The 23,378-nt window shown below is 34.9% G+C and overlaps 1 protein-coding gene across 25 annotated transcripts in view; it reads right to left on the reverse strand.

Annotated features, from left to right (window-relative positions):
* PSPC1 (paraspeckle component 1) overlaps positions 1-23,378 on the reverse strand; it is a 109,793-nt gene that overhangs the window by 48,052 nt on the left and 38,363 nt on the right. For all 25 annotated transcript variants that reach the window (XR_002800950.2, XR_011427647.1, XR_011427645.1 and 22 more), the window contains exons 5-6: positions 19,660-19,744; positions 11,889-11,994 (exon numbers count right to left, since the gene is read on the reverse strand). Coding sequence is in view for 2 of the 25 variants with exons in the window: in XM_070239402.1 (XP_070095503.1) it covers positions 11,889-11,994; positions 19,660-19,744 (191 nt within the window). In the remaining 23 variants the exon portion in view is untranslated. The remainder of the gene's footprint in view (positions 1-11,888; positions 11,995-19,659; positions 19,745-23,378) is intronic.

Below are 23,378 nucleotides of genomic sequence, written 5' to 3' on the forward strand. Positions count from 1 at the left end.
AATAGAAATGCCTAAGGTTTAGGAAACTGAACTAAATAAATACTAACATAATACCAACTGGAACAACATTTTGCAATCAATGACAAGATATGTTCATCTACACTTTGATCAATCTAAATTCCTGTTTGAGTGAACACAGACTTAAGAGCCAAAATTATTATTCCTCTTTAATTTGTAAAGATGTCTCAGGTATGTCTTTAAAGAAGCTTCTAAGGATTCTCTAGGGATCACCATGTGCCATTTATGTTCCATGTCTTAATAGAGAAAACGCTAAAAATGTTGATGTTAAAAGTACCAATATAGAAATTTAAGTCTGGTAAAGGAAATATAATTCTGGAGAAATGTATAAGTTCTGGCAAGTAAGAAAATTCAACCTTTTTATCATTAATTACTCCTAAAATTTTTCCTGAAAATAAATTATTTAGCACTTGGAAACAAACATCTTCCTTATCACAGAAGTTTACAAAAAAGAATAAGATTATTAGGTAGCTAATCAAACTTCCATGGAAGAAATAAACAGAAACCAAAATACTAGGTAACAAAAACATATTTAGAAGAATGGAACAAAATCTATTATGTAAAATATTAAGAAAACAGGTATTAAAAAATCAACTATGTGAAATAATCAACAGGTATAAAGAAAAAAATTTCAAAAACTTAGGCCGAATTGTTCAAGAAATTCATTCATTTAAAAAGGTGCAAAGATACTGAAAGGTGTGCGTCAACAAAGTATTCTTTTCCCAATAAAAGTAAATAAAATAATTTTAAACTAAAAACAGAAATAAGCCATGTTCCTATTGACACAACTCAAATAATAGCACGCAAACTTCCCAACACAACCAACAGAGAATGCTTGGAAGACTTAAACATTTTAAATTCAGATAGTTAAAATAATTTCCAAAACATTTTATCACTCACTGCTAGATACGGAGGGGGGAAAATGTTTTCAGTAACAGAACACATTCTTTTAATCCATACAACCTATGTGTTTTTACCTCCTCAATCTGAATACATGCATTCCAAAATACCTGTACTCATGAATACTGGGGAAATGTTTCTCAGTTCCATGATTGTTAAAATGAAACTTTATATCATATGTCATTAGGGAATTGCAAATTAAGATAACAGTGAGATACCACAACACACATAGAATGGCCAAAATCCTAAACACTGACAACAAGAAATGGTGGCAAGGATGTGGACAATCTGACACACTCATTCTCTGCTGGTAGAAATTCAAAATGCTATGTCCAGTTTGGAAAACAATTAACAGTTTCTTACAAAACTAAACGTACTCTTACCATATGATCCAGCAATCATGCTCCTTGGTATTTACCCAAAGGAGCTGAGAACTCACATCCACACAAAAACCTGCACACGGATGTTTACGGCACCTTTATTCATAATTGCCAAAACTTGGAAGCAACCAAGATGTCTTCAGCAGATGAATGGATACACAAATTGTGGTACATTCAGACAATGAAACATTATTCAGCACTAAAAATAAACGAGCTACCAAGCCATGAAAAAGACACAGAGGAACTTTAAATGCATATTACCAAGAAGCCAATATGAAAAGGCTGTGTGATTCCAAGTATATGACATTCTGGAAAAGGCAAAACTATAGAGACAATGAAACAATCAGCGGTTGCCAGGGGTTAGGGCAGAGAAAGGAACGAGCAGGTGGAGCACAGAGGATTTTTAAGGCAATGAAACTATTCTGTATGATACTATAAGGGTGGGTACATCTCAAAACCCAGAAATGTACAACACCAATAGTGAACCCTAATATAAATTATGCACTTTTAGGTGATGAGGATGTGATGAGTAGGTTCATCAACTGTAACCAATTCACCGCTCTGTGGTGTGGGAATTTGATAGTGAGGGAGTCTGTACGTATGTGTGGAAAAGAAGGTAGATGGGAAATCCCTATACCTTCTGCTCAATTTTGGTGTGAACCTAAAACTACTCCAAAGTCTAATTAAAAAAAACTTTAAAATGTTTCTTTTTGAATAATCAAGTATAAATTTACATCACAAGTTTTAGTCATGAAATAATAAATATTTGTTACTTGTTAAATTTCAAATCAGAAATAATGGGGAGAACAAAAATAAGTAGCAGGGCCTTGTTAGCTTACTGTATTCATTAACCTAAAGACATGTACCTCTTAAACTAGATTCACCCAACAACATATTTTTAAAGCCTGGTTCAGCTAGCAGTAAGTAGATTATTCTGATGTCACTATCAAATTAAACCGACTACGTAGCAAAATTAATTGCTGCTTTTTAAATACAGAGGCTTTCTAACTGTAGATGAATTAAATGTAATTACACATAATCCAGCATGTATCAAGAAATTGAAGAGAACAAATATTTCAACAAATTAATTTTTTATTAAACACATTTATATTTAGCTGGGAATTTTACTTTAATCTATATAGCCAAGGGACATTTTCAAGATTATCATTTCAACTCTCGTGGCAAACCATGAAGAGGTGCTTTTAAAAACTGAAACAGATTAGGAATATTTAGTTATTCCTCAAATGTACTCATTTTATCCCAAACTCTTAAAGAAATCAGCAATAATGCTATCAACTACAACACAAACACAATACTTTTAATACTATCTTACCAAAGCTCACATAATACTGGTGACTGGTTTGCATTTCTTTACCCATAACCTCTTACTCAGAACAGTTCCTTATCAAAGTCAAAACTATCATGACTGGCCGGATAAAGATATGAAAGATGAAACAAATGAAACACAAACTGGACAAGAAGCAATTTCAAACTGGTCCCACCAACAGGAGAAAGCAGTGGAAGAAGCAATCAAAGCACGTGTTCCAATGTATGAAGAAATCAAGTACATATTTAATAGAGGAGAGTAGCTTTTTCTGTTTGTAATACTAGGCATTAAACAAATTCTTTCAGTAATGTACCAGAAGCTGTGAAATTTTGATAAATGATATGTTTTTTCTAAATAGATAAAGCAACAGATTCAATATCAAGTAATTTAAATACTTATGTGATAACTAAATAAAATTCAAAAACTTATTTAAATTTACAATTATAAGAGAAACTACTAATAACAAGCATATCAAGTGCTTACAAGTGGGATTTAGAAAAAGCAATATGCTAAATGTAGAAGTTATCTTGTGGAAAACATGGTAAATCTACAACCAAGAAAGACAGGATTTGAAATGTGGTGCATAATATAGTGGAGGAAATCCTAAGACAGAGGCAAACTTACCCATATACTTTAAATTATTTGAAATTTTAAATAGAAACGAATGTATTTCACCAGGAGAGCACACTTATAAACCCAAGTTCCTACCCCGTACCACCACACCCAACCTACACTGGATATTGACATTCACAGTTACCTAGTGTGATCTGGTATAAAATTCTGACATTTCAGGTTACACTAAAGACCATCATGCTCTCAATATGAAATACAGAAGATATTAGATACTGATTGGCCTAAAAAGAAATTTTTTTACACAATCACTTTGTAGGACAACTCCTTTAAGGGAGCTCTAAATATTACATTAAGAAGTTGCAATGCAGAAGTAACAAGATAAATTTTTGTCTTCCTAGAATCTTTTGTTATTAATTCAAACTAATTAAACAAAATTCCTATTATTTGTATTACACATAAGGGACATTTTAAAAAACCTGTTTACTTTAATCGAACACTGCTATTCACCAGTCTTGACTCTTTCTCTTCTCCAACTCCCCATAAAAGGTAAACATTAGCTAAAAATCTTACCGTTCTGAACCAAGTAAGATTACAATAACTTACCATTTCAAATGAAAAGACAGGATTACCAACACAGTGGAATAATAAACCAATCATACCATTTAAAAAAATTTTTTTTACAAACCCAAATTAAGTTCCACAACAGTGCTGAGACTAAATGACAGCCTTTAAGTCCCTACTAGAGAATCTTTCTCTGCACTCTCAGAACTGTTTAGCTGTACCTCTTAGAATACTCTACATAGGTATTCTGTACCTAAAGTACTCTAAAAGTACCTAAAGTACTCTAAAATCCTCAAAGACCTGACTCTCTGCATCCTCTACAGTACTCAGCACTATGTTTTGAACACAGGAAAACAGTAAGCAAATTTTTCTTACTAAATGGAAACCTCCATGTCATCCTGTAAGTCTAATCCCTAATCAAGTGGGATCCGCATTTTGAATACGCAGGTGTGCTGAAACACAAAAATTGTTGGTTATTTGACTGTTTTTTAAAATTTACTCTTCATTAGGTGATTCCATTATAAAACCTAAAAAAAAACATCATTAGTTGCATCTCAATGACACCCATGTTTCAAAACTAGTGATGATTAACATCTGAGACACTGGTATTCAATAAATACCGAGGTCTGGTGGCACATAAAGAACAACAAAAACCAAAAGATTGAGCTGCTCTGGAATCTGAAAGGTAAGACATCAAATGACTACTTAGTTCTCCCCGCTTACACCTAAGTTACTATAACATGACAAATGTAAGATTCCTGACTTCAAAAACCTCACAGAGCTCAATTAGTGGACCAGAAACTCAGAAAATAATTGGAAGGCTTTGTGATAAGGACTAAAAAAGAATATTAAAAAACGATACAGGATCACAGCTGGGGTGAGTAGTCAGAGGACATTATGTATGTTCTGAGGAGACACAGACATTCTCCAGGAGGAAAAAAGAGAGACGAAAATTTTTCTGGATTATGAGCCCCTCTGAAACTCTACTGGAAGGAAGGTAAGATCAAAAAAGGACACTAGAGTCATCTAATATGACACAGAAATAATTAAGTACAAGGAAGTGTCCTCTGATAAGTGTAAATAGAGTATAAGGCACTCAGTAATCATTACCAACTGGATGCATTCAAAAGACTTTTAAATATGAATGATAAAACAGAAAAAAAAACACTACTTATAATCATAACATATGATTAGGGTGATCATACTTCTTGGTTTGCCTGAGACACTCCATTTCATGCCTACTGTAAAAAAGCAATTTTAAATAGAATCTATATTCACTTGTCTCAGTTTGAATGAAAATTAAGTTTTCCCTATATAGGATATTATTAAAACTATTAAATAATCCTTTGAGAAGTGATCAAAGATCTCAACAGCTGGTTAAAATTTACACATCAACCCAAATACACCAAATCATCAAAAATCCAAAAAGATCACTTCCAAGAGTATACGTAAACCTTATAAACATACATCTTTGTTTTCATTTGAGTACAAAAAGTCTAAGTCAAGTTCCAATTGTGTACTATCCCAAATATTCAGAAAAGTTCTCGGCTCATTGTAAGAAATCAATTATTTTACTGAATAAATGAATGAAAACAGACTAAGAACAAAAAACTGGCCATACCTAGAGCATTATAAGTGAGACCACTGCAATATACTATTATTATCCATTTTGATTTTCACCACCATGTCCAAACCACTGAAACTGGGCTGTCATTATACCAGCAATAGGTAATAACCTGCCCAGCAGGTCACACAAATTTGACACCAAACCCTAACAGGAAATAATTCTTCGGTTATTTCCATAGGCTGATGAAGATGCTATAATAAAAATCCCTTGTGAAATACGCCCTTTGTTTGAATGCTTAAGATGTTTCAAATTCGAAAAAGAGAATCTTCTACTGCAATACAATCAAATCACTTCTTATAGGTAAATAATTTATAGAAAAAGAGTGATGTTCATGTGGGAACCACAAAATGACAACTTCTCTCAAAAACCCACATGCCATTTTAGAAAACGTATTTGTACCTACGCAGTAGTAACTAACAACTGGGATCATTCCTCTCTGCCAGCATCTATTAATGTATTTTATTACTGGCTAGAGGTTCCGTTTTGAGTTTTGTACATGGCACATTAGAAGTTAGGTTATAATTAAATCAAGGGGTAATGGTAACAAAAACAACGCCCACTCAAGAAGCAGGAAAGGAAACTAGCATAAAGAAACAGATGATCAAATAACAGGCCAAATCTGGTAATACTGATCAAGAGGAGATAACATCTGAAAGAACAATACTTTACGTCTTTACTAACTAAAACAAAAAAGATTTGAGAACTCCAAGATATCAGCTGTGGGACAGTGACACTTTATCAGTTCTTCCCATAACTTTTGCTCTGATTTATAACCATGAATACCAATGAACCATCTGAACACTAATCTGGATTCTTCAAGAACCTTGGTTATAGGATATGAGGTGCTCTGCTCAATGAGCCTTCTAAAAACACTGGAAAAGAACATATAAATTAATAAATTTGCAATTCAATTAACAAATTCTTTATGAGTTTGGTTAACATGATCAATTTTTTTCCCCCTGCTTTTTTCTCCCCAAATGCCCCCAGTACACAGTTGTATATTTTAGTTGTGGGTCCATTCTAGTTGCGGCTGATCAATTTTTTATAGATTCCCCCCAACTCTCAGATTGGCCCTAGATTATGGGTCAGCAAACTTTTCTGGTAAAATGCCAGAAAGTAACTAGGGCTTTGCAGGCCCTACAGTTTTGAGATAGTCTCATACAGTTGTGTCAACTAGTCATCTCTTCTATTTTGGGGCAAGGCAGCCATAAAAAAAACATAAACACGGCTGTGTTTCAATAAAACTGTTCCAAAAACAGCCAGTGTTCAGATCTTCACTCAAACTTCCCAGGTCCCATAAGAATTCAAATACTTTTATTCTCATTTCAACATATGGCCAGTGGTTTTCTATCTTTGCTAATGAAAAGAAGCAAGCTGAAGAGTTTTCTAAAATGCAAATCTCATGGCTCCAACCCAGACCCATAGTTTCAAAATATTCAGTAAATTAGATCTCAGGCATTTTTCTTTTTCAAGTTCCATAGATATGCTGCAAGGATTAAAAACTGCTGAATTTAGCCAAAAACATGATCAATGGACAACACATCAGAATCTACTGGACCCCAAAACGAATCAATTTGTAGGTTGGAGACCTAAGAAATCACATTTTTAAACAGCTCCCTGAGAGTTTAATATGCACTATTTGAAAAATATTACCATGGAAGAGGAATCACACCCTTAGCCTCTGGCTGCATCTCCTTAATGCTTTTGGCCTCACTGTTTAGTAATCCTGGGGAGCAACAATGGAACAGCTGAAAGGAACATACCTGGGTCAAGTTATTGCCTTAGTATATAAAATACATTTATATTCAGGTTTATTATGCACGTGTGTTCAAACATCCAGGGCTATTTCTACCTAATCAAATAGGAATAAAAACTCTTCAATATCAATTCATGTATGTATTTTGAAACAGATCTGAAGTGCTATTCTTTTCTTGACAAAAATCAAACTAATATTTACCATACCAGAAAAAGAAACTTCTCAAAACAAAGTAATATCTAAAATCTGCTCAAATTTTCCTAAACAAAGTATTTTATAACTACTTGATACAACTACTAAAGCTAGAATGACACAAATATTTTTATGACATTATCATTTTCCCAGGAAAGCAAAGTTTACCCTAGGAAACTGCACTGAAAAAATATTCTAGGGGCTGGACCAGTGGTGCAGTGGTTAAGTTCACACAATACACTTCGGCAGCCCGGGTTTTGCAGGTTCAGATCAGGGGTGTGGGCCTACGCACTGCTTATCAAGCCATGATGTGGCAGGCGCCCCACATATAAAGTAGAGGAAGATGGGCACGGATGTTAGCTCAGGGCCAATCTTCCTCAAAAGAAAGGGAGGAGGATTGGCAGCAGATCTTAGCCCTGGGCTAATCAAAAACAAAAAAAACAAAAAAAATATATTCTAATTAAAATTTCCCCCTTACTCCAACCCAACCCATGAATAAAGAGTGGTACGCTGCAGTACTGAAACGTTTAAACTACTTAATCTACAATGAATGGAGCAACTTAATATGAAAACAATCACAAGACAATCATAAAAGACAATCTTATACATTGCTATTGTTAACAGAATAACCTCTTGTGATGTGTCCAAAAGCAATAAAATTGTGGTTGAGTAGAAAATCTCAACCTAGTAAATACTATCTACAAAATGGTTTAAATACACTCATACACTATGGTGAAGATAAACCTAAATGTAATTAAGGCGCACCATAAAAATATATACATTGTTATGGCAGTCAAAGATGTGGTATGCCAGAGGAGCGAAAAATAAACGTATAATTACCAGAGCTATTATCAAAGAGTTTGACCTCTTTTAAGGAGAAATAAGGTATGAAATAAAACTGACAACTTCTAATTAATGAACTGCTGACATATCCTTGAAACCTTTAAAAACATACTCACGTTATAAAATTATGATAAAGCTGAAGGCTAACAAAGGAAAACACAATCAGACACGATGTGTGTTTACCCTCACCTTTTGTTACATTAAAAAAAATTATTCAAGATAAAAAATATGGAAATCAGTATTTATTTTATACTTCAAAGCCCAGACTATTAGTTGTGTTGGACTATGTCTAATAGGACTATTACAAACAAGTGAGAGGTGGTATCTTAAAATGAACCAAGTAAATCTACTTTACTCTTAGTACTTGGGCAAGCTGAACACTTACCATTTGATTCCTCCCTTTAAACTGAACAGTGACAAAAGAGAAAGCACATAAGAGGGCCTAACTTCAAAGCTTTTAAAAACAAAAAGAAACATTAAACTTGTTTAACAATTTTTTCCAGACAGTTTTTAAAGTAAATGAAGAATAACTGATGTAACAATTGCCTCAATGTTCTTTCTATTAACACAAAATAGTCAAGACCTGCAAAGAGCTTTTTATTAGTATTTCTTTAGTACTTGATTAGTTTATGTTAACGAGCATTATGGAGCTAGGAACCAAATAAAACTGACACCAAATAGATGAAAACCTTGGGTCTATTTCATAATTTCTAATCTAAAAATAGAACCAAGACTGTATTTTCCTTTAAACATTTAATTACACTGTTGCATAGTATTTTAAATACTGTTTCTCTTCAGAAAATTAAGAAGATAGTAACTTATGTGGCCCATGTGAGTATTAAAATAAAAATAAAAGATAAAAGAAAGTCAGCAACACAGTATCCTAGGGTTCAGCAAACTTTTTCTGTAAAGGGCTAAAGAGTAAGTATCTTAGGTTTTGTAGGTCACAGATACTCTAATATTCTTTTTATTTTTTTCGTTATCCAACAACTCTTAAATATAAACACCATTCTCAGCTCTGTGGTAGGGTGGTATGAAAATGGGCAGTGAGCCCGAGCTATAGTTTGGAGACCTCTGCTGTAGCCATATTAATCTGTGATGCTTCAAATATGCAACACATACTTCAAGTAACTACTTGAAAACAAAATATCTTAATATTGAAATATATAATCAACTAAATTTTCTAAGAGCATAATCTTGTGAAACAATAATCTATTTCTGAAAGGCCAATAAATCCACCATGAGTATCTTTAAATATCTAACTAGTTTATTCTCAAAGTTCATTGGATATCTATACAATACTACCTGCCATTAAAATGAATTTTCAACATACAAATGTTTTTAAATTAAAATAAGAATTTGTAGTTTCCATTTTAAATTGCAGCAAAATTCCCAAATAGTTTTTGAATAGAAAAGTAAAGTTAAAACCATCTGTGCTTAATTAATTATAACTATATTAAATGCCACAGAACATATAAAAAACAGTGGTATATGTTTTTAAAAATTGTGAAATGATTTCAAATAATAGTCTGCAATCAACTTTATGATATTGCCAACTTAAGTTTAGCAGCAGAATATATTTTACTTGATCATTTCCTTCTATACCCCAAATGATTTATGTTTATGACATTATTACAAATAGCTACACATTCTCTCCAAGAATGTAAAGTTTATGCCAGCAACATATTAAGAAAGCTAATTCCACCAACTTTACTGTAAGTAAGCACTTTAGCAAAAGAAATGTTGAGGTACATAAAAAGACTCGGAAAAATTTCTTAATTCTCAATGGAACGAAATAAAGTTTCTCTAAGAAAAATATCACACATGGTGTACATCTTCATTATATTTGAAGATAAAGACACTGGTTACTAATTTTCAAAATATGGCCTGTATTTTTTTTAAGTTCCACATTCTTTTATAACATCATAAAATATTCACACATTGATAAATCCAACAGATTTATGTTCAAATCTAACAACCAAAAAACTTAAGACCACAGTTTAAAGTATGTCACCAAGCAACTGCTGTGTATCAAAGGAGGAAAAGAGAATTGTAAATAATCCTAGAAATCACTCAAAAAAATTTTACAGGGGCTGGCCCCATGGCAGAGTGGCTAAGTTTGCACCCTCCGCTTTGGAGGCCCAGGTTTCGCCGGTTCAGATCGTGGGTACAGACATGGCATCGCTCATCAGGCCACGTTGAGGCGGTGTCTCACATGCCACAACTAGAAGGACCCACAACTAAAATATACAACTATGTACTGGGGGGATTTGGGGAGAAAAAGCAGAAGAAAAAAAAAACAAAAAAAGACTGGCAACAGTTGTTAGCTCAGGTGCCAATCTTAAAAAAAAAAAATTTACAATGCTTTAAAAAACCTTCTCAACTAATGTGGTAAAGGAATTTAAAAATCAATTAAATTAAACTTTCAGTGTCACTTATAATAAAAAACTTTTCTAACTGAATATAAATGCCACATTTTCATTCAAAGGATATTTACTACTTGATGAAAGATAAAATTTTCTGGTTGCTATACAAGTTAGGATTTATTTTACTGTGTATTCTTTTTAATAAAAAAAGTTTAAAATTTTTTCTAGGGACAGAGAAGGTCAGAAAAAAAGGCACCAATGCTTTGAATTAATAGTTTTAGCCTCAGAAACTTACTGAAGAATCATGGCTTTTGAAGAGCTAGATAGAAAAAAATACTAGTAAATATTTTTCAGAACGTGTTGTTAAGCTGGCATTCATCTAAGGTGAAGGAGACTTTGTTAGTCGCCATTAAGAACTTGTGGATTTTAACATATTTGAAGCATCCTTGTTTGTCCTACCATTTTGCCTCCCTAAAACAAAAACCTAAGTCCAATCAAGTCTTTGGAACTAACTCCAGTCTATGAGAAACTCAAGGATAAAGAAACCTGTTAAATATCCCTACGATGATACAACCAACAAAATCCAGGATATGAGATGTGATCTATACAAGGATGTTTCTTGAAAAATTAAGGGGGGCAAAAAAAAAAGAGTGAGAGAAAACCTACAGACTAAAAAGACTGTATTTATCAGCCAATTTGAAGAAACCAATTGTAAAAAAAAAAAAAAAACTTCTATGACCTGGGCAGATGTGGGCTTTCATGTTAATATTAAATAACTGACCATTTTTAAGATATGATAAAGATATTTTTAAAAAGAGTCCTTATCGTTTTAGAGATACATACTGAAATACTTATGAATGAAATCATAGGAGGTCACAGATTTCACACAAAATAATTCAGGAAAGTGGGTATATTTAAGGATGAAAAAGATCAGCCGTGTGTTGATAACTGTTATGGGTGGGTTATGAGCACATACTAGTATACTTTTGCATACGTCTAAAATCTTCCAAAATAACGAATTTTTAACATTAGTAAACAGTGAATCAGTCAAGAAGAGATGATGGATTTATCAAGATTTCTAATTTAGAAGCATATATTTAAAAAACATAAAGTAAAATCGAGAAAAATTTAACATCCATTTCATAAAACATGAGTATTATCTCAGAAACTAATTTTAATTTACTTCCTGAAAGAGGTTAAGAAAATCATTAGTTTAACATAAACATCACAAATTCAGAAAGATTAGAAAATATATTACTATATAAAGCAATATGTAAAGAATTTTAAATCTACATCATCCACGTGACACTATAAAATCATTTAAGTTAACTGGTATTTTACTTACATTTTCCATATAGTTTGGCTTAAAGCCCTCTTGTTGTCGCCTAAGTTCCTCCTGCTCTCTGTGTCGGATCATTTCCTCCTCACGACGACGATGCTCTTCTTCATGTCTGAAAGATTTTCAGATAAAAATTTCAGCATGGTTGACATGAGGCCATAATTGAGTAGTTTATTTCAGGTAAAACAATCATTTATACAAGTTACATTTTGCCAAATCTGTGAATAATTATGGGCTTACTACATTTACCTTCCTTCTTCTATGTTGCTCTAAGCCTTTAATAAATCAAGTAAACCAAGGAAATAAAGTAACTCAACTAGGGTAAATCAAAAAAATAAAGTAACAACATATAACCAGGGTAGTTTACATGCTTACAGACAAGAAACTGGGAGTCCAAGAGCTCAAATGTACTCTACTACTGTATAAAGAAAAATAACCTGGGATCTATCACTGGCACGAGAGAGTTCTTAAAGACACTCAGACCTATCCACTGCAGAGGACCAGACTGCCTGGACAATGATTCTATCATGTGCAGAAGGAAGCCTTAACAAACCCTGTCTCCTCCATTTCATCAACCCGCTGAGGAGGTCCCTCAGAGCAGGTGTCAGCCTACTATCTGCTTTTGTAAAGTAAGTTTTATAGGACAATAATTCACCTACTGTCTATGACTAACCTCAGGCTAGTACAGTGTGGAGTAGTTGAGACAGAGAATATACGATCTGCAAAGCCTAAATTATTTACTATCTAGCCCTTTCACAGAACAAGTTTCCCAACCTCTGCCCCAGAGGTATATTCATCAAGCATGCAAAAAAACTATCTGTGTGTGCAGGATTACTATTAAATCAGTAATTATTTATAATATGATTAAAAGGGAAAACCTATAAAATTATATTATATTGACATTTAAATCAATGCAAATTAAAATATATACATGCCCTCCACTCAAAACCAAAAAAGTAATTTAAATAATGAAGACTATATAATAGTGATGCCCCTCAGTAGATTTCATTTGCCAGGTTACTCTTATAAATACCTTTCTTCACTGAATGTAATACTCGAATTTCAAGATCCTTTTCTTGTTCTACAACGCTCTTCCTAAACCTAAGTCCATGAACCAAAAGAAACGATGATGTCTCCCACAGCCAGGAGAAAAACCTGCTGTTAGAACTTCATGTCAGACCACATGCAAGTAACAAAACACTGTTTCCAAGGATTTTCAAGCAAAATCTGGGCTATTTTACGATTCTTGTTTAACCCCCCCAATATACAACTCTATTCAAAGTAACTTGAACATTCAAGTAAACAGCTTAATCCACTTCCTTGATATTAACATAATCATAAATTTTGCTATCAAGAAAGTACTTTCATGGGGCCAGTCTGGTGGCACAGTGGTTAGGTTTTGCTCGTTCCCGCTTCGCCAGCCCGGGGTTCTCCAGTTCAGACCCCAGGTGCGGATCTACAAAATGCTTGGCAAGCCTTGCTATGGCAGCATCCACGTATCAAGTAGAGGAAGATGGGCCAGATGTTAGCTCAGGGCAGTCTTCCTCAGCAAAAGGAGGAGGACTGGTGGCAGATGTGAGCTCAGGGCTAATCTGCCTCACAAAAAAAAAAATAAATAAAAAAGTAGTAATAATAAAATAAAATTAAATTAAAAACAGAAAATACTTTCGCATTCTTAACTGTTGAAAAGTGCATACAAGTACAGGTTAAAAATTCCCTTATCCAAAAACTCTAAAGACACGTGTTCTGAAACTGAGTTTTTCCAATTTTAAAAAGGTTATACTATTATTACATCCCCAGTGGTATCAGAGGCAGGACCCAATAAATCAACCACATTAACATCTCTGCAGTAAGATAAAAATTCACATTCTGTGGAAATACTATAGGTGTGACATGACCCACAACCGAAGTGCAGGTCATGTTTTAGCGTCAAATAGGCTCATATCCGATCCAGCCAATGAATGATACATGAAAAAGCTTTTGGTTTTCAAAGGTTTTGATCTTCAGAATTGCAATAATGACATTGTTGAGGACCAAGTTGTGGCACATAATATAATTTTAAACGTGAAAGTCCACTGCCAGTAAAGTGAACAGAAATATCTGCACAAGTGCGCTGGGATGTATGTACACACAGATATGCACTAGGGCATTCATTAAAGGCAAAAGCTTAAAGACGCAATCAATTATAAATGAGTGACAATTATGGTTCAGTGGTGCCAAAGAACATGATATAACTGTTAAAAAGAGGTAGATTTGCATTCAGTGACATGAAAGAACGTCTAAGGCACAACTGTTAGAAAAAAGGCAAGTAAAAGAATGGTATTCCTATTACTGCTTTTAAAAATCATTTCTATGAGCACAGAAGAGGGTATGAAAAAGTTTATATCACATGAGAATAATTTGAGGAATAAGAGGATTGCCCGTTTTATTTTATACACATATGTATCATGTGAGTTTTGTTTTAAATATGTATTGCCATAACATTTTAATAAAAACCAAATAAAGTATTTCAAACAGAACTTATAATGGACTTCTCCTATCGTTAAAACAATTTTTTTCTCATAAAATGTGAGACTAGATTTACAAATCAGGAGAAAAAAATACATAGTAAAAGGTAAAATCACATTAAAACTTAGGTATTTTTCTCCCTCCATTCCTTGGTCTATAAATCCCAGAATTTCTACTTTATTTTGAACTAAGTTGTGATTATACCACACTGACAATTCCATGATCTAAATTTACAGACAGCATACAGAAACATTACCTATTGTATATATATATGTTTGCTTTTAATTTATTCTATTCCACAAGATACTTTCATGATCATTTTTATATTTAATGTCTCTTCTGGTCAAGGATAACATCCTAGGTTATATTCACAAATGGAACTAATAAGTAAAGAAGTGTGACAAATTTTAACAGCCTTCATTTTATATTTAATTGGAAACTGATAAAACCTCAATTTTACAATTTAATGTGAAGCCCACTAATTATTTTCAGTTCTCTTATTTTTGCAGGACTTTGAAAAACTGAGAGGTTCTAGGCACTAAGCTCTGATACGACTAACGGATAAAAACACCTTGCTCCTGTTCCTGTTCAGCGCTATGCCCTCCACACAAACCAGAGGGCTTAGTACATCATACAATCTTTCTATGTCCAATGACATAAATAGGGGAAGAACGGGTATTTGGGTAGGTGAGCAAGGAGGAGGGTGGTGAGAAAAGCAACCAAGGAATAAACGAACAAACAAAACAAACGAACAACTACGGCATGGTCAAGTCCCAGCTTGAACCAGCTTGCCTGGTCTTCCTTCTTCATGGCTACAGCCTCTAAAGAATTAAGTGACCCATAAAAAACAAAGTAATTTGTAGCGTTGAAGGGAAAACCAGAAACTTGTACACTCCAAATTACACAATTTCTCTCAAAATACACTTTCTTAAACCAGTTTTTTCAATCTTCCAACTAACGTAAAACAAAAATGCAGAATCCAAACTCTACTTGCTACCAATTAAAGCTACCTTATGTGGCAGCAGCCTCAGTTAGATAAATCTCTTCAGTTTAACTGCTCTAGTTTTCTTTACTTGCTTTGTCTTGCAAGTACAGAATATATTTGATGATTAAGTTCCAAGACACAACTTTTCCCCTTTCCCTGATACATGCTGCAAAACTGCTCAATTTTAAGACAAGCTGTTCACATGTCTTAAATCAAGATTCTTAAAGTTAATTTGAAAAGAACCTCCCCAGCCACTATGCACAGGTTAAGACTGTTGACAGATTTATCACTGCCTGTATCTGCTTGAACATAGCCAAGCATAAGGTTACCCATCGAACTGTCACCTAACTGTTGAGGTATTTTTACTGTTAGTACACACTTATCTGAATTTCAAACTGAATCTGATATACCCCTGAAGAGTAAATAAAATTAATGAAAAACCATTCAATGAAAAATTACCATGTACAGAGAATTCTTATCACATCAAGAAACCAGTATTCCACCTATGCTGAGACTGGGCAACCAATGAAAAATTCCAGTAAGTACTCCATACTATTTTCGTGCACTTCACTTTCTTTTTAACAATCTGATCATTCCAAATAATGTCTGCCTCCCTCCTATATTACAGTAAGTTCTACAGTGGCAGAGCTTGTGTCTTTTGTTCCCACTGTATCCCCAATACCTGGGGTATTTTTTTTATTTATTTCTAACTTTAAATTTACAGAAAAGTTGCAAAAATAGTACAATTCCTATATATTCCTCATGCAGCATCCCCTAATATTAGCCTCCTACATAACTATAGTACTATTATGAAAACCAGAAATTAGCACTGGTACAACACTACAGATAACTACACATCTTACTCAAATGTCACCACTTTCCCCACTAACATCTCTCCTTTGTTCCAGGACCCTACCCAGAAACCCGCATGGCATTTAATTATTATTTCCCCTTAATCTCTTCTAGTCTGTGACAGTTCAGTCTTTCCTGGTCTTTGATGAACTTAAAGAGAACTGATTATTTTTGTAGAATGTCCTTCAATTTCGGTTTAAGTTTTCTCATGACTGGCATAATGTGATAAATTTTTGTCAAGAAAACCTCAGATGGGGCCAGCCCCATGGCCCAGTGGTTAAGTTCACATACTCCGCTTCGGTGGCCCAAGGTTTCACCGGTTCGGGTCCTGGGCGTGGACATGGCACCACTCCTTGGGCCATGCTGTCCCACATGCCACAATTAGAAGGACCCATAACTAAAATATATAACTATGTACTGGGGGGCTTCAGGGAGAAAAAGGAAAAATAAAATCTTTAAAATCTAATACTATCATTTTTTATTTTGTTGTTGAAATTGTTCCAACTTTGGCCATTAGGAGCTCCTTCAGTTTCGTTTCTGTGTTCTTTCAACACAGCCCATTCTTTTTTGAGTACTTTCTTACTCTTTGGTGCAACATATTCCAGGCTCATCTTGGACTTTTTGGTCCTGGAATCAACCACTTTTCCAAAAACCCTAGTTTCTTTTATTGGAGGACAGTGTTTTGACACAAAAATCTGACCACTAGATGTGCGCACTGTTACTGAGACATCACTGCTTCTAGGTGGACAGGGCTATGAAATATACGTATGTATAAGAACACAGGCATAGATACATAACACACGTCTATATTTCTACATCTGTCTACACTAAATACCACTAAGTTCATACTGATATCTATGATTCCAATTCGACACCACAGGATTCAGTTTAATCTTAGCCTTTCTCCTCGCTCTCTTTCTTTCTCCAACAATGAGAAACGTGGGTCTCATTATCTATGTTTATTAATTTGTTCACTTACAAAAGTATACACATTATTTTCAATAAAGATCTGATCAGAAAGTCTTATGGAAAAAAAGTAGTTTCAGAAATATTAACCCCTATCTCTATGAGAAACATGTTTACTAACTAGATTACAGAATTTATATACTGGTCTTCTTGTCATCAGCCTATAGTATCCAGTCAAGATACTGTTTTCCAAAGTTATTTCAGTTCTTTATTTTCTTCCCATCTCTTATCAGTGTGATAATGTTATCCAATGTAATATAGGAACGTTCATCTGTTATTTTTTGCTTTTTTTTTTTTAAAGATTGGCACCTGAGCTAACAACTGCTGCCAATCTTTTTTTTTTTCCTGCTTTTTCTCCCCAAATCCCACCAATACATAGTTGTCTATTTTAGTTGTGGGTCCTAGTTGTGGCATGTGAGACACTGCCTCAGTGTGGCCTGAGACGCGGTGCCATGTCTGCACCCAGGATCTGAACGGCGAAACCCTGGGCCACCAAAGTAGAGCATGCGAACCTAATCACTCAGCCACGGGGCTGGCCCCCATCTGTTACTTTTCTTTTTTCTTTCTTTTGTTTGAGGAAGATTAGCCCTGAGCTAACCTCTGCTGCCAACCCTCCTCTTTTTGCTGAGGAAGACTGGCCCTGAGCTAACATCCGTGCCCATCTTCCTCTACTTTATATGTGGGACCTCCTACCAGAGCATGGCTTGCCAAGCGGTGCCATGTCCGCACCTGGGATCTGAACTGGCAAACCCAGGGCCACCGAAGTGGAACATACGAACTTAAGTGCTGTGCCAAGAGGCCGGCCCCCCATCTGTTATATTTTTAGACACTATTTTGGGTTGAGTTCTCCCACATTGTTTGGTTTTAATTATTTTTTTTTTCAGCATGTTAAGGGTAGGGTACTAATTATAAATGCCTAGCTGTCAAGTGAAAATATAAGAGGAGAAAACTGGATTCAGATATGATTTTATGTTAGGGGAGGGGAGACTTCCCTTTCTTTGTAAAAGTAGAAGAGACTTTAACATATTTACATAATAGGAAAAGGAACAACAAGAGAGAAGTTGAAAAAAAATCCCTCATCATCTAAGGAGTTCATGTGGGGAGTTGTATACAATTGTGGTTTTCAAACTTTGTGATGCATTAGTATCACCAAGAGGATTTATTAAAGCACACGTGGCTGGGGTCCATTCTCACATTTTCTTTTGTCTTTTTTTTAAGATGTTTCCTTTCTCTCCCCCAAAGTCCCCCTGGTTCATAGTTGTGTATTTTTAGTTGTGGATCCTTCTAGTTGTGGTACGTGGGACACCGCCTCAGCATGGCCTGATGAGTGGTGCCATGTCCACGCCCAGGATTCGAACCGGGGAAACCCTGGGCCACCAAAGCGGAGTGTAGGAACTTAACCACTCGGCCAGGGGGCCGGCCCCCACTCCTACATTCTCTGATTCAGTATTTCTGGGGGAGGTTTGAGACTCTGAAGTTTCAAACAACTCCCAAGTTAGAACGCTGATGCTGCCTGTTAAAGTACCATAATTTGGGATTAAGTAGGTTAGAGTAAAATTAGAGTAGTTCCAAAACGGAACTATATACATTTATATAATCAGGTACAAGTTGGAGAAAATACAATAAAATATACTGCACACTACCTATCTCCAGACTGTGAAGACACTTCACACCCATTCAGTTTTACCTGTCCTTATTTTTTATTTCCCATGAGCACCTTCCCACCACAAGCACTTATATTGTTATAACACCTTCAAAAACAAAATTTTAAGTTTGCTTTAATCTATCATAGCTTTGTTCATAACATTCCTAATTATTATGATTTTTGAAACTTTTAAGAGTAATGTCCATCTCATATTTCACAACTAAATATTGCACGTACAAGGAAAGCTATTAATTTTTGTCTATACATCTTGGATCAACCACTCCAAAACGTTCTTACATAACCTAAGAGATTTTAAGTTGACCATCACAGTTGTCTATTACGTACTGAGATTTTAAATGCCCATACCATTTTCACCACAGATTCCACTTCCAGAAATCTGTTCTAAACAAATTATCAGGAGCACAAAGATGCATAAAGGCATTTACAGTAGTGTTATACACATGAAAAAGTTGAAACTAAGAGCAATACAAACATATGTGCCTCTGGGAAAATGGTCCAGTAAATAATAGAGCATTCTTACAATAAATTATAAACAATAATACCTAAGCTCCTTATGTAAGTTCAAAGTGTATGCTAAGCGTCCTTAACCAGCTAAAAACTCATAATAAACAACTATGCTACTTTGTGGAGTAATTCCCTAGGTGCAGTCAAAAATAGACAACTTTGTTATTTTTTTCTGTATTTTCCAATACAACTTGTACAAGTTGTTTATAATGGGCGGGGGGGGGCAGCTTTTATTAATAACACACACAATGAAAACTATATATATTCACATATATGTTACAAGGATGTTCTCTTACCTCAGTTGTATTTGTTTCCGTTTTTGCAGCTCTTGGTTTCTGAGTTCTTCCAAGCGTCTGAGTTCTTCTTGACGCCTCATTAGATCTATAAAATATTGATTACACATTAATACTTTTAGCTTCCCTTTCTGTTATTATAAGTATAGAGATTCTCTTTTACTGGCAACTTATTTAGCAACTTATTCATATTCATGCATCAAGCTTTTTGTTTTATTATGTCATTTTATATTGAAAGATTTCTAGTTGTGTAATTAATCAAATCAATACCTTTTGTGGGCCCGTTTCTTCACGTGTATAAAGAGAATAATAAAATTTATCCTTATGTTAAGAAAATAAAATGGGTAGCAACTGTTTTAACATAGGGCCTAGAACATACTAAAAACAGAATAAATAGTAGGTAGATTCTCACTTACATACTTTTATACAAATTAGAATTTTTTTCCAGCAGCATGTGCAAAGCCCAAAAAGATACCTTGGGAGACATCAGCAGAGGGCATGTGAGAACCCAAAGAACATGTCTCTCAACATAATTAGCAAAAGATTCCTCCTGCACTAAGTCAATGTATTATGAGGAGGGCAATGAGGACTGAATTCTTGAAGGGGGGCGGAAGGTTGAATATTGATTTAAACAAGATCATTTTAAACAAGACAGGCATTCCTGCTGTCACCAATCCTTGCTGTATCATCAAGAACAGAAGTTCCAGAGTAATAAAAGATAATGAAAAGTACATTTGTTTTGCACATCCTAGGAGTAATAAACTTCCCCAGTGCTTAAAAATACTTGTAATCTTACCAAATTACATGTGCATATATGCATAGGTTAAAAAAATATTAAAATAATAAAATACTCTGGATGGCACAATGATTGATTGCTTTTATCATCCTTTTCTCTCACCTTATCATCTCAAATCTCTAAAATGAACATAATTTATCTCAATTGAATGTTTCTTAGTAAGTCGTTTTCAGAACTTACACAATACTAGCAGTTACAGTTAACATTCCATGCACCAGTAAGCCTAACAACATAACTGTAACAAGGTAGGTATCACAACCCTAAAAAGGTAAACACTATCCTCACCATTTTACAGACTGAAAACACACTGAATTACGTATTATGTCATGGTAAAAAGATTCAGATACATCATAAATGTGCTCTAACCATCCAGCTATTAAGGGTTCAACTGGGATACACAGCCAAATCACTCCTTCTTTCCAAAATGCCAGTATCCCAAAGCTGGATGATCAGACTCAACTGGGAAACTTAAAAAATAAAAATTAAAAAACAGATTTGGGGACTCTGCTCAGGAAAGTCCCTTTTGGTATACAGGGTAGAAACCAGGTGATTCTGATAGTATTCCAGTTGAGAAAACACTTAGCTATCTCAAAAACCATTAGGGGCAGGCCCCGTGGCCCAGTGGTTAAGTTTGCATGCTCCACTGTGGCGGCCCAGGGTTTCCTTGGTTTGGATCCTGGGCGCCGACATGGCACCGCTCGTCAAGCCAGGCTGAGGCGGCGTCCCACAGAGCACAACTAGAAGGACCACAACTAAAAAAATATACAACTATGTACTGGGGGGATTTGGGGAGAAAAAAGTGAAAAGAAAAAAAAAACCACTAAACATGACAACAATGATTTTAAACATTTATACCATTAGTCGTCAACCTTAACTGCTCATCAGAATTTTTAAGTACTTTGTAATCACAGACCAATTAAATAAAAATTTCTTGGGATGTGGAGCGGATATTGGTATTTTCTTGAAGCCTCCTAGATGACTCCATTGTGCGACCAACACTGAGAATCATATAACTATCATATAATTACTTTAGCTCGAGAAATGTAGTAGAGACCAAAAATACATAATCTACTTATATTCCTACGAGGAAATGCTTCAATAAGCCAGTCTGGAAAATGTCCTACAATCATACATTATTCAAGAAAAGTCAATCCAGTATATCCTGTAACAATTTTATCATAGTTTTGTAGGTTAGCTGCTCTTAACTCAGGGACTTCTTACCATATATAATAATAAATTTAAAAATATGCATTACATTTTCTTCCATGAAAAGGAGTAAGACAAGAACATGAATGTTTGTTTGCTGACAGCTGGATCTTCTTTTAAGCTGTGCCCATTGAGAAAGCTGCTTTAAACCTCTCAGATCATATTTCCTCACTTGTAACATTGGTATACTAATTAGCTCAAAAGATCTGACAATCAAATTATCAGATAAACACATTATCTGATACTAAGAAGGAGGACTATCAACTTAAAACTGCCATTTTACATTTACTAAATTATTTCTGTAAGTTGCTACTATTCAAAGCTCCTGAAATTTCACTACAGTTTATATATTTGTACACTGCCATGATAATATCTTTCTGAGGGGAACGTTACCAAAAAATATATATAACTAGACATGTTTATCTTCTGATCCAGTAAATCACACTCATAGAAATTTTTCTTAAAAGAAAATCCAAAGGCATCCATTAACATGAAGACATCAGCTGTGGGACTACTTATTACTAGACCAAACAATATTTAAAAATGTTTACCTAACAGATTTTTTTTTTTTTTGAGGAACATTAGCCCTAAACTAACATCTGCTGCCAGTCCTCTTCTTTTTGCCGAGGAAGACTGGCCCTGAGCTAACATCTGTGCCCATCTTCCTCTACTTTCTATGTGGGACGCCTACCACAGCATGGCTTGCCAAGCGGTGCCATGTCCGCAGTCAGGATGCGACCTGGCGAACCCCGGGCCGCCAAGGTGGAACGTGCACACTTAACCGCTGCATCACTGGGCCACACCCTACCTAACAGATTTAATGATAAAAGAACATAAAACTATATCTATACTATAATTTCATTATATTATAAACATGGGTATATGGCAAAAGGGAACAGAGGGAAATATAAATTCGAAGTTTAATTTGCTAGAATATAAGAAATTGTTTTCTCAACTTAATATCCTTCAAATCATGAAAACCGAAGGCACGCTCTCTGACCCAACAATTATACTTTCTAGAAATACAAGAATTGAAAGGGCATATCTAGTCCCAAGGAAAAATTAAAATATTATGGTGTAGAAGATATATCTTGAATACAAGAATGAACAGATGAAAAGATGTAATAAAGCAAGTATGGCAAAATTTTAAACATAGAATCTAAGTGGTGAACACCTTAAAATTCCTTCAACTTTTTTCTTCCTTTTCTTTTTAAACTGCCACACACTGCACCTCATTTGCATGTGTCTGGAGTCTTTGAAAGGGTGACTACCCTACATTCTCCTACAAATGACCTTGAGAGCTTGTCTGGACGTTTTAGCAGGGAAACGCAGCTACTTGTGTACCCTTGACCAAAAACTGGTCCTCCTCTACCAGGGAACGTCGTCCTCTTCAAACTAGTGTGTAGCTTCAGGAGGGACGCACATGGAGCATGGAGGGACACACGTGGAGTGGGAAGGGAGGAAGGGGACACCTGCCTAGCCAGCTGGATCAGCCAAAGCAACCCTGGTGATCAATGGGGTGACAGACGTCACAGACAGATCACCCTCACGTCCTCAACTTTTTTACATTTAAAACTTCTCATAACAAAAAGTTGGGGGGGACACACACTGGGTAAGTTAGTGGACTGTAAAAAGAAAGAATTCATATGGAAGCCTGGTAAAAGGATCAAGTCACTTACAAGAGGGAAAAAACTCAGGCTTACCTCAGACTTCCCCACAA

The sequence above is a fragment of the Equus caballus genome, chromosome 17, assembly GCF_041296265.1.
Source record: "Equus caballus isolate H_3958 breed thoroughbred chromosome 17, TB-T2T, whole genome shotgun sequence".
Taxonomy (NCBI): Eukaryota; Metazoa; Chordata; class Mammalia; order Perissodactyla; family Equidae; genus Equus; species Equus caballus.